At 43.4% G+C, this 12,086-nt stretch overlaps 1 protein-coding gene across 1 annotated transcript; it reads right to left on the bottom strand.

Moving 5' to 3' along the window:
- Positions 1–3,057: 3,057 nt before the first annotated feature.
- TMEM129 (transmembrane protein 129, E3 ubiquitin ligase) lies at positions 3,058–10,613 on the bottom strand. Its single transcript, XM_053975881.1, has 4 exons — positions 10,189–10,613; positions 8,600–9,074; positions 6,190–6,349; positions 3,058–3,688 (listed from the first exon to the last, which is right to left on the bottom strand). The coding sequence occupies exons 1-4, from the start codon at positions 10,391–10,393 to the stop codon at positions 3,440–3,442; spliced, it is 1,089 nt and encodes a 362-aa protein (XP_053831856.1). The 5' UTR covers positions 10,394–10,613; the 3' UTR covers positions 3,058–3,439.
- Positions 10,614–12,086: the final 1,473 nt, after the last annotated feature.

Below are 12,086 nucleotides of genomic sequence, written 5' to 3'. Positions count from 1 at the left end.
AGTGAAAGGTGCTCCAAGGTCTCCCTGGAGCCTTCTCTTCTCCAGGCTGAACACCTCCTGCTCTCTCAGCCTGTCTCCATAGCAGAGGTGCTCCAGCCCTCTGAACATCTTCATGGTTCTCCTCTGGACACACTCCAGTAGGTCCTCTACTACAGCAATGTGATACAGGAATGTGATAGATTCTTTATTGCTGGTGCTCAGTAATAAATCTGAGCAATTAAGTAAATGTTTTATATAGGACACACCATTGCAAAATGCCAGTGCTTCCTTGAAAAACAAATTTTTAATCATTGCCCTTGCTGATTTCATGACATCCAGTGTCACCCCTTCCCATCTGGTAGTTGTGAAAAGTATTTGGAGGCTTTTTTTCCCCTGAGGTTCTTACAGAGATTTCACACACACCTTCTTCCATTTATGCATTCAGGCTGTAGCAGGAAAATCCATGCAAGGAGGAGTTACCATGTACACCTTCAGGAAAATTTAAGCCCTATTTGTATTTATTCCCATGTTCTCAGGTAAGACACTGCATACAGATAAGCCAGACTGATTTCCACTCATATAAAGTTTTACCTGGTAAAAATAACTTGAAAATTAAAAACAGAAGTCTTACAAAGAATTGACAGTATTTTTATTAAACTCTTCAGAGGGTTTTAAGATTAAATGCATGTATTCATTAAGCCTTTCCCCTAAGGGCCATCCAAATAATACTGTTCATTTTAAAAAGGCAAGCTATCTAGCAAAAAACCCCATCAACCCCAAAAACCACAAATGAGAAATCCTGCATTTTGGAAGAAAATGTCTATAATCCATGTAAGAGCTTGAGTATTTATATCTCAACTCCTTAAACAGCTCAAAGTCCACAGACATTTCTTGAAAAATGGCATTGAGAACCTCAGTCTTACTGAGGTTTATCCTGAATAGAATGGTGCTTAGCTGCAGTCTAGCAAGTCTTACAATAGCAGAGAAAGATTTGAGTTTGAAGGGAAAAGAAATGGCCTTGTGGCTCTTTGGATGATAACCTGAAGCTAGCACAAAGACAAATGCCTGTTTTTGTAGTCTATTATTTTCATGTTCATAAGGATTTTTAACAAGTTGTTTCTCACAGCTTTTAAGAAGATCACAAATCTTGGAGGCATGTCAGATTATTTTGAGAATTTAAACTTGGGGAAAACAACTTATTTTAAGGAATGTAAGTCACGTACTATCATTAACTATCATTAACATAAATCATAATTTTGTTTTGGTAATTATTACTAAGTTTTCTAAGAGGCACTTCTGTGCATTAAAAGATGCAAGGGTATAAAACATTTTTGATTGTTACTCTGTTGTACTTTTGTATCGACAAAAGAGGTAGGATGAACAAAAGCAAAGTTCCACTGAAGTGAAAACTTCCAGTCAAGTCAGAGTAGCTTCCACTGCAGTAGCAATTAGGAATTTAAAGCTTTTATTAAATGATATACTATTGGCAACTGACCTGGCTTTAGTCTATAAAACCATCTGCAACTACATGCATCTAAGATTCTCAAGAATTTTATGATTTTAGCCTCACATTCTTTACAATGAGTATTTTTATTCTGAACAGGCAAAGTGCTGTAGGAACTGAATGACTGGTGGTGGCAAAACCAGCTCCAAAATCCTACTCTCTCTTCTGCAACTATTTCAAGGGCCACATCCCTTCTATCAGTGCCACGTTATGTAAATTCTCAGAAGCAAATGTTACAAAATGCTTATTTGTGAAGGCTGCTGTATACTGATAGGTGTACCGATAGGTACAGACAACACCACCTGGCCCTGTAAGAACCTTCCAAAGGTTAAAAAATCCTGCAGAAACCATTTTAAATCTAAAAATAACTTTCCCACAGAAGTGCTGAGAAAATATTTTAAATTCAATTGCTAATTGACTCCTAGAATTTGTATTACTTTTCAGACTTACCAACAAATCTGTCTGAAACTCCAGAACTCCATTTAATTCTATTCAGATGAAGAGTGACACGCCACTGAAGATCTCTTTGGGAAAGAGAGATAAATTCACGTAACCTGTCTCAGTGTCAAATTTTCACTCTGTACATCCATACAATCCAAAACAGCAGGTAATGGAAAACAGAGAAGCCATTGTTATTAACAGGTAGCTTACTTAATTGCATAGTAGATGTTGTATATAAAGCAACTGAGATATACTGAAGCAATAAATGTTCTTAAACTCAACCAGTTGGGATTTTTACAAATAAGTATTATTTAAAAATTCCAAAGTTAAAGTCCAACAATTAAATGTTAGTTTTCAAGCAATGCTGTCTTCAGTTCCTTACCCCTCTACGAATTCTTGCTTGCAGCCACATTTGTAACCATTTCCTGGCTGGTTGCAAGGTAGCTCAGATGAGACTCATTAAATGTTTCATGGTTGTACTTCCAATACTTGTAACATTTTTACATCCTGCCACCTGTTCCTGCTCAAACCAGTTGCCTGCGATGGTAATCAAGAGGTTATAATGTAATCACTGGCATGCCACCTCTGCCTAAGATTTACTGTTAACATCCTTTTGATTATTCAGGTGGGAGGTATTAAGATGTGGACCAAAGCTTTAAAGTATTCCTTTCTCTATTTGACCCACCTGTGATTTTAATTTACAAATTAAAGCTCAGATGTTTTCTGCACTCTGATCAAATGTATGTAAAAAAAGTCCCATCACCTAAAGGACATTGAAACCCTAAGCAATGCAGCTCCTGGAAACGAACAGATTTTAACCATGTATTAGCAGTGTAGGTAAATGGGTTGAGAAATCCTTCTGTTGTTTGAAATAAAGATATCCATCAAAAAGTATGCTAGAGGCAAATTAATGGAATAAAAGGTCCATACAGGACTTGTAAATCTTCAGGGATTACATTTCTTAGCCTACTGCAACCCTTTGTGGTAGATGTAGTGGAAGTAGCTCCTTCCAGCTGAAGGAATACAACTGGTGTACTTGTTTGAAAAACAACTGCAAAGATTAATAATAACTTTACAACTGGATTAAAGAATAACAAAATATCAATGAAGTCTAACCAAAGCAATTTTCTCAGTTAGCCCTTTATTGAAGAATCAAAACCCAAGTTAAATTTAAAAATATAAAGAATTTAACCTACGTTAAAACCTGAAAAAAACAACATTACTGTAAATATAGAAGGATAACCTTATTCCATCCAAAATGTAAGAAAGGAAAACAGGTGTTTAAACAAAATTAAAGTCCAGAAGCTGACATTAGGTGAGTAAAATCCACAGATAAGGTAAAAGTGGAAAGGAACTGGAAAGATTTACATCTGTTTTCAACACTGTGAAAGAAGCCTTTAGAGTTTGTACTCTGGTCGAACATGAAGTCTCAGAAACAGATCTAGCAGGCCTTTAACCAAACCCACTATGAAACACAGTCAAATTGAAAAAGTTAAAACATACCCAAGTTACTACTCATCGTATTAGGCAAACATCTAGAATGCAAAATTTGGCTCGGCAAGTCGGGCAAGGCACTTGGCTCGACAGCCAGGTCTCTGGGTGCTGCTGGTCCTGTCTGCTGGCAAACCACTTGCCCATGCAGGTGAGGCACCACATGGGCCGGCAGTAGCACTGCTGGCATTCCCCCTCGTTGGGCTCCTGGCAGTTCTTGATGAGCTTGATGTTGGCAATAGTCTGCATACACCCTATGCATGGCTCCAGCTCCTGAGGGAGGAGAAAAAACATCAAAATTGTGAACTGCACAGAATGGTTCTCGTCACTGTTTTTCAACGGCTTTTAGAAAATCATATATGGCAGAATAATCAAGGCAGAACTGCCCCACCAGAGGATATCAAACTAGAACACTCTAACAAATGACAGCAAAGCTTTTCTCTGAACAGAAAACCCAGAAATGCTGCATGAGACTAACAATTAAACAAAAATGACTGAAAAATAAATGTTCTTTCACTCTTTGAAGAGCTTCCAGCAGCCACAGCAAGGTAAGCATGCAGCCAGCTTTGTCATTCAAGCTATTTTTCAAAAAACATACCAATATAAAGTAAGAAAAACAAACCAAGCAAACAGTTCTTACCACTTAAACAGCAAATGGCTGTTCCTATCTTCCATCTTTCTAAGTAAGAGACATAAATAAGGAAACCAAGACTGTACTGAACACAAAGATGCTCAATCTGAAGGTCCAGAAATTTACTTAATTTTTTTGGATAAAATTGGAATAACTGATTTTGCCCACAGTTAGTTAAGCCACATGAACTTGCAGTTACATATGGGGACAACATCTTGCTATGAAGTGTTTTACAATTAATAAACAATAATTAGCATTTCCTACATCTTCCAGCTGTCCAAGAACTCGACAAAGCTCAAAAGAGCTGAATAGGCATGGAGACCATTTCTGTTCAAAATGCTCCTGGTGGAACAAAAACCAGCTTTCTATGTGGTCTCTAGTTCCCATCTCCAGTGACTCTTCCCTTGTCAGCTCAAGTGTCTGTTCAGCTGCAGTCAGCTGGGCTGTGGAGCAGGTGCAGATGAACACAAGCTACTCAGCTTTAACTTGTGAAATTAGATCTTAGCTTTTAAGCACGAAAAATTCTAGCATGGGAAGATTAACTAACTTTTTCAACATATTAATGGGGCTTCAGAATAGGGAAAAATTCAATGTTTTTGTGTATTTTTAACATCTTTATCATCATCTGTGATGTCATTTATCACTCTATGTCAAACCCACGTTCAGTAGCTCAGCTGCCACTTAAATGTGTCACAAATTAAATGTTCTGCAAGAAAGCAGCTTTAATATCTTCTCTTTACTGTGATCATCTCTTTTTGCTGGCAGTGCAAACAGAACACACAACATAGTGTGCAGACACACCTGATCCAGCTTTATTTTAGCTAGTTCATAAACCATATAAGCTGCACAACACTACCAAAGACACCAACCCCTTACTCCATTAGCTGAACCAGTGGACACAGACTCCCTGCAGGGTCACCAGTACTGGTTTAATTGGTTCCCCGTGGTACACTGGACAGTGCTCCAGGCACACTTCCAACTGCTGCACAAGTATAATAATGACCAGGTCTCTGTCAGTATTACTGGAAGTAGGACTCTGTGCTGTTATAATTAACACCATATAATAATAGCTATAATTATTATAACTAAAGCAAACCCCAATTAGAAATCATTAGTTTATTTCAGCAGAAGATCCAGCAAAACTTGGCTGTCTAGAAAAGCAAGCTGTATTGGAACAAACTGCCTAAAGAACAGCAACAGCAGCTGTGGCTCTGGCTCCCCATAAATGATGACCTTGCAGTTCTGCAAGCGCAAGGTCATAATTTCCAAATGTGTTCATGTAACATTTTAGTAGCAATTATTACAGGGACCTTATTTCATGATGTTATTTCTCATGTCTCTAAACTGTAATGCTCAAGATACAGTTTGTTTCCCTAGAAGGAAAGAAGCAGCAGCCAGAGTTACGTTTATGATGAGTTTACTGACACAGCAGGTGAGCATTTGTGAAGGAAGCATCACCCTGACTGAGCAAAGAGCACTTGGGTTTCTGGCATCACTGACCAGGAGGCCTGACTGGAGTCAGCCTTGGCTGTGCAGACCCTAAGAAATTGTGCTTGGCTGTCATGTCTTATCAGGGGCCAATGAAATGAAACTGTAAGTCCTACAGCTGTACACCCACACCAAGGGGCACTTCAACCATCAGTCACTCTCTAAGTAAGTGACTGCAGCCCCCAAGCCCATGGAGCTCTCCTGTAGGGCAGCCTCCGGTAGGCAGGAGACCTCTCAAAGGATCTCTTGAGATCGAAAGATCCCTTACTTGATATCTGTTACCTACAGAAAGGTAAGGTAAGTTTATATTAGATCTAAAACATATTTTATACAAGCTAGCTGAATTATTAGAAGTGTAGTGAGTAGTAGAGTGCTTAACTGAGGTTCAATTACCATTTAATTACTGACTGAATACTGCTTAATTATTAAATTAGGATTATTAAGCAGTAAACACATGATAATTATAATTTGATAATAATTTGTAATTTAATCCATATTTTTAATAAAACCTTTTTGCTAACCTCACAACAATTAATTCTCTTAATAATTCATCTGAGATAACCCTAGGTAAACATTTGTCATTTACACAGTAATCACAGGCTCATCTATTTTGAAAGTCTAATTGTTATAGTCTCACATGGATAGAAAGTTTCACCTGAGTGCTTGGAACATGGTATGTCTGGTTTATTTCCACCAGAGATGTAAAGGTTTCTAAAAATAAATCACTAAGGCTTTGATGGATCACAACATTAGCTGCATTGCTGATAGGAGCACGGAGCTTCTCCCGGAGCTCCCCATACTCTGTGGAGTTCAACCTGAAGAAGAGAAGATGGAGCAAAATGTTACCACGATTATCCACCCAAACACCTTGACAATACCTTGCAGAGGTTAACTGAAGTGAGTCCACAGAAAAACTGGTACTTATTAATCAGAATAAATACACAGAATTGTGTTTGTTTTCTTGTTTTCTTCTGCTGTTTAGTTATTGGTTTTGGCACAACTTGGTCAACAGAACACACTGTCCTCATTCATATCTGTGTAAGATTGCAGGGTATGTCAGAGATCAGCTAAAACATCATACAGAAATAAAGGCTTTTGAAGTAATCAGCATGAACAAAAGCAATATAGGTATGGAAACCATACATTAACTGCAAAGTGCTGTTTGCACCATTTCTGTCATCTTTTTAATGCCTGTTTACTTAGACAATATCTAAATTCTCAATTATAAACTCCTGAGGAATTTAGTTAGGAGCAATTAGTTATATCGTGCAGCATCACAAGGTGTACAGAAGTAGCAGAGGAATGACAATCTATCAGGTTCTGTGGTTTTACGATACAATTTTAGACTGTATCATAACATAATCCCAGAAATTTCACAAAGGTCACAAACCACTGTTGATTTAAGGCTGCAGCAAGCTGTGTTTCACACCAGCTGCTTCTGTAAATTAAATTTAAGTGATGTCCACAGCACTCAAGTGGCACCTGAGACGTCACACAGATCCTACAGTGATACACCCCTGCTGTCATCCCTTTTTACCATAAGAGTTCTGAACTGTAGTGTCAGAACTCTCCAGCTCAATGCTTCCACTCATTAAACAACTTTCATGGAGAAGTCCCTGGAAGACTGCCCTCATTTTCCTACCACTCTCTGAGTTCCCAGAGCCCAGCACAATGCAAGGCTGGCTTAGCTCTAGATCTCGGTGGTCTCCATTGTTTGTACTGCTACAGGATAATGTCATTGAACAGATGCTGTCCATACAAATCAGAGACATTTATATCCAGAGGAATAATTCACACTGAACATGCAGAGAAATATGGCCCACCTGCACAAAAGCATTTTTCCTCCAGAAACTTCTCACTGCATTTGATTCTGATTCTGGATATATACAATGATCCTGTATGATTATGCTACATTCTAGCAGAGATTTACTATCACTGACATCTTATTAGAACAGCTCTTAAACACTGTTCTCGATGCTATTCTGTTTAGTCACAAAATACAGTTTGGGCTTAGGACTTTTTTTCCATAAAAGGAACTGTCAAACAAGTCATGATTTTCTCAGCTGGGGTGTACTCTGGCACTGAAGTGCTTGCAGAAGAAAATCATTAGTTGTTTAATACTAATTTGGTCATCACTGTCACAGGTCTATAAAAGTCTCTTTTCTTAGCATTGTCATGCTTACTTGAGCAACCTCTTGTTTTGAGTTCTGTTCACCTGGATCTCTACCATAATCACCTCTTTGCTTTCCTTGTGCTTGCCCCACTTGCACACCTACCTGCATGCTTTTAATTACCTAATAAATGCTCCCGACATACAAATTTACAGCAAAAAGACACCTTTTCAAATATAGTTTTAGGAGCACTAAGATGGCTTTTAACAACACAACAACAAAGACTTTAGCACCCTTCTACTCAGAGGTTTCTGCTGAACTTGTACTTTAGCCTGGTTACACAGAGACCAATGAGATAAACAGCATGAGCTTTTGCAAAACAAGCCCTAACAGTTCACAATTGTTATGATTTACTGCTATGAGAAGACATAAGTCAGAAAGAGACCAAAATTTCTTCCTTGTTTTAGGAACAGTTGGCTTGCAGTCGCTCAGTGAGAGCTCTTCTGAGCAGTGATGAAATTATGAGCCTTAAGCACAAGCAAAAATCCAAAGTCGTGGATGAACAACAGACAGTTTTAGACAAATAGCTATTTCTCCTCACCCAAAATTTAGAAGACCAAAAATTTCACCTTTCATTCCTGTTCTCCATCTCTCACCTAATTTTACCCAGTTACTTCTTTCTGCATCCAGCACAATCCTCTCCCTAAGAATGGATCAAAGAGGCCAATCCCTTTGTTTATCTCTTGTGTATTCAGTGTTGCACGTGTATGAAGCTTTCTAAACAACCTTCCCTGCACTGTATGGCAGAACTGCACATACAGCAGCCCTGAACACCAGGCAGGGACCAGAAAGGAAGGGAAGAGACCAGGGAATCTCCAGATTGGTCACAAAAATGCTCCCTCAGCACCATCAAACAGCACACATGTAACATAACAGGTTTAGCAGTTGTTTTACCGGATATCAAATGCCTTGACGTAGGGATTAACACTGGCAACTCGGATGGTGAGGAACTGCACAGGCACGTTGGAGTCTGGGGTGAGCTCGTGCTGTCTGGAGTCTGTCACCGTCAAGTGAATGTCCTGCTGCTGGGCAACATGTAAACAGTAGGTGGTCACTTTAATCACCCACGTGTCTGTAACAATCACCCTGGCTCCTGGCGCTCCGGTAGCGAATTTGTCAATTCTCCTAAATTCTGTGTTGATGGAAGAAGCTACTGCCCTCCAGCCTGACTGGGGGAGGGCGTGAACAGCGAGTGTCCGGGCTAGCGGATGATTATTCCAACCCTTCCGTGACCAGTAATATGCCAGGCCACTGGTGATTGCTGGGAGGAGAACGGAGAAGAAGAAGAAAGTTTTCCACTCTTTTGAAGCCAGGTAGAAAAAACAAAGATGTTTTTCAGGTGCAGCAAAGCACATACCAAGGTAATAACCTGCAAGAAAAAAAAACTTACTTTCAGAAAACAATTAAGTACCTGCAAAAGCAGATACCCCTGAATCATACGGTTATCTAACAAGTGAGTTCACCTCCAAGAGACGTATTGTATTTCTGGATGACTTGAAATTCAAGCCTCTTGTCTCAAGCAAGCTGAAGTAAATTTTTAGGCATCAATGATTTTTACCAGAATTATATACCTAAAGGAAAGTGATCTGAATTTGGCTGTTGAATGAAATTACCTGTGAGATGCTACTTAATTTTAGGAGAATTATATGGGTAAAGGAAGCCAATTCACATTCCTTGGTTAAATCACAGACTCACAGAAGATGATGCACTGGAAGGGACTCACAAAGATCATCAAGTCCAACACTTAGCCCTGCACAGGACATCCCTAAAGTAACACCATGTGCATGAGAGCATTGTCCAAACACTCCTTGAACTCTATCTGGCAGGTGTTGTGACCGAGGCCCTGGGGAGCCTGTTCAGTGCCCAGCCACCCTCTGGGGGAAGAACCTTTTCCTAATATCCAACACAAACCTCCCCTGACACAGCTTCAGGCCATTCCCTGGGTCCTGTCTCTGTCACCACAGAGCAGAGATCAGTGTCTGCCCCTCCTCTTCCCCTCTCAATTGCACTGAGGTCTCCCCTCAGTCTCCTCCAGGCTGAACAGACCAAGTGCCCTCAGCCTCTTGAGGAGAGGCTTCCCCTCAAGATCCTTCACCATCTTTGTTGCTCTCCTCTGGAAACTCTCTAATAATTTAATAATTTAATTTACATACTGCGGTGTCCAAAGCTGCCCCAGCACTCGAGGTGAGGCCGCCCCAGCCCCGAGCAGAGCGGGACAATCCCTCCCTTGCCGGGCTGGCCATGCTGGGCCTGCTGCCCCCAGGACAGGGATGTCCCTCCTGGCTGCCAGGGCACTGCTGGCTCAGGTTCAACTTTGCACTGACCAGGAGCCCCAGGTCCCTTTCCATAGCACTGCTCTCCAGCCCCTCATTCTCCAGTCTGTACTTAAACTGCAATTCCTCTGTGAGTGCATGTGCTGCGGTGCAGCCCGCTGGTTACAAAGCTCGGGGTGCTCACTGCACGGAGGCCGGAGCGCTACTCACCGAGCGGCAGCAGGGAGTGCGCCAGCAGCGTGCCGGTGCTGCGCCGCAGGTGGTACTGCACGAAGGCCGCGTCCTCGCTGCCCAGCCAGGCGGACAGCAGGCTCTGCACCGTCAGCCCCGCCGAGCGCACCTCGTCGGGCGGGAACACGAAGCACACGGCGAACACCAGATAGGCAAGCGTGAAGGTCACCGCGGGGCTCTCCATGCTGCGCCCCGTGGGGCGCCGGGGTCCCCGGGAGCGGTAGTTCCCGCCGCAGCCCCGGATGCTCCAGCGGGGAGCGGTGCTTCCCGCCGCTCCCGCGGTAGCTCCCCCCGCAGCCCCGGATGCTCCAGCGGTAGCTCCCCGGCAGCCCCGGATGCTCCAGCGGTAGCTCCCCCTCGCTCCAGCGGCAGTTCCCGCCGCACCCCCGGATGCGCGGCGCGGGCGCTGCCGGGCTGGCGGGGCCGCCGGGGCTGGACCCGCCTCCCCTCGCACGGATGGTCCCCGCCCCTCCATCCATCTCCTCCCTCCCCTCCGCCCCTCGGCGCGGGCCCGGCCGCGAGCCCCGAGCCACGTCCCCGTTCCAGCCGGAGCCGGACCTCGCCCGCAGCCCGCGCCCGGCCGGGACGCGCAGCCCCTGCCCGTGGCCCCAGGCATTGTCCGCGCTCGAGGTCATGCTCCACAGGCCTGGCAAAAGGAACCGATTCCAGTTCTTTATGCACGTAAAAGAGCTCAGTTCGATGAGGGCAGCGTCTTTCTGAAGCAGGGAAATGGCCTGTTTTACTTAAGCGTCGGAAAAAGCTTCTCTTTGCTCCTCCTTGTGTATTTTATGTAACGTTTTCTAATATTTTCTAATAAGACAAAGATGTAGCATCTTAAAATGCCCTAAAGGGATGCATGTTTCAAGGTATCTTCGTACACCCCCAAACACAGTAGAGGGAGAGGCCTGACTGGAATATCTTCTTACTATTGAAGTACAAACAATAGCTAATAGCCAAAAGATTTGCTGTTTCTTACGGAATGTAGGAAACCCCCTGCACGCACCCTGTTACAACTACACACTTCCACATTTCTCTCTGCATGGCAGAGAAATCAGCATGTGATGTTATATGATACTAATGATGGGAAACCAAGTCAATAGTAAATACCACCCATGGTAAATACTACCATCCTAACGCTGGCAGATGGCTGATGTGCTACTGCTGCGATGGAGATCGGGAATTCATGGTGGTTTAGTGACTCTTGAGGATGGTTACATCAGCAAATCATGTTTGGATTCTGTGCATCTTAATTCTAAAAGACATCCTTGTTAACAACTTTATTGTTTTAACAGTCATTTCATTGTCGCTGTCTGGTGACTCAACAGTAAGGACTGTTTAAATGTGCTGAATAGACTGTGAAGTCCAGTAATAAAAAAACGGGTTGTTGAAGCAGCAAGTTTTCCTTCTGTGATTTCATGCAAAAGCATGAAGCAGAGCAGCTGAGACTGCAGAATCATAGAAACGTTTGGGCTGGAAGGAACCTTAAAGCTCATCTCATTCCAAGCCCCCGTCACGGGCAGGGACACCCTCCACTAGCCCAGGTTGCTCAGAGCCCCACTCAGCCTGGCCCTGAACGCTGCCAGGGACGGGGCAGCCTCCGCAGCCGGGGCAGTTGTGGGGACACGGGGACATCGTGCAGCCGGGGCAGTTGTGGGGACACGGGGACATCGTGCAGCCGGGGCCGTTTGTCCCGGGCGGAGCCGCGCCTGCACCGCCCGCTCTGCCCCGCGCGGGGGCGGGCTCCGGGGGGGCGCAACGGTCACGCGTGGCGCTGTCCCCGCCCCCTCCCGCAGGACGCTCTTCTGATTGGCGGGCGCGCCCCGAGCGCCGCTCCCTCATTGGCGGGCCGGGGCTTCCGTTGGGTTTGAAATCGTGAG

Source organism: Vidua macroura, chromosome 4 (assembly GCF_024509145.1).
Source record: "Vidua macroura isolate BioBank_ID:100142 chromosome 4, ASM2450914v1, whole genome shotgun sequence".
Classification (NCBI taxonomy): domain Eukaryota; kingdom Metazoa; phylum Chordata; class Aves; order Passeriformes; family Viduidae; genus Vidua; species Vidua macroura.
Note: the sequence above shows the minus strand (reverse complement) of the source record. Positions and strands in the feature narration are given on the sequence as shown.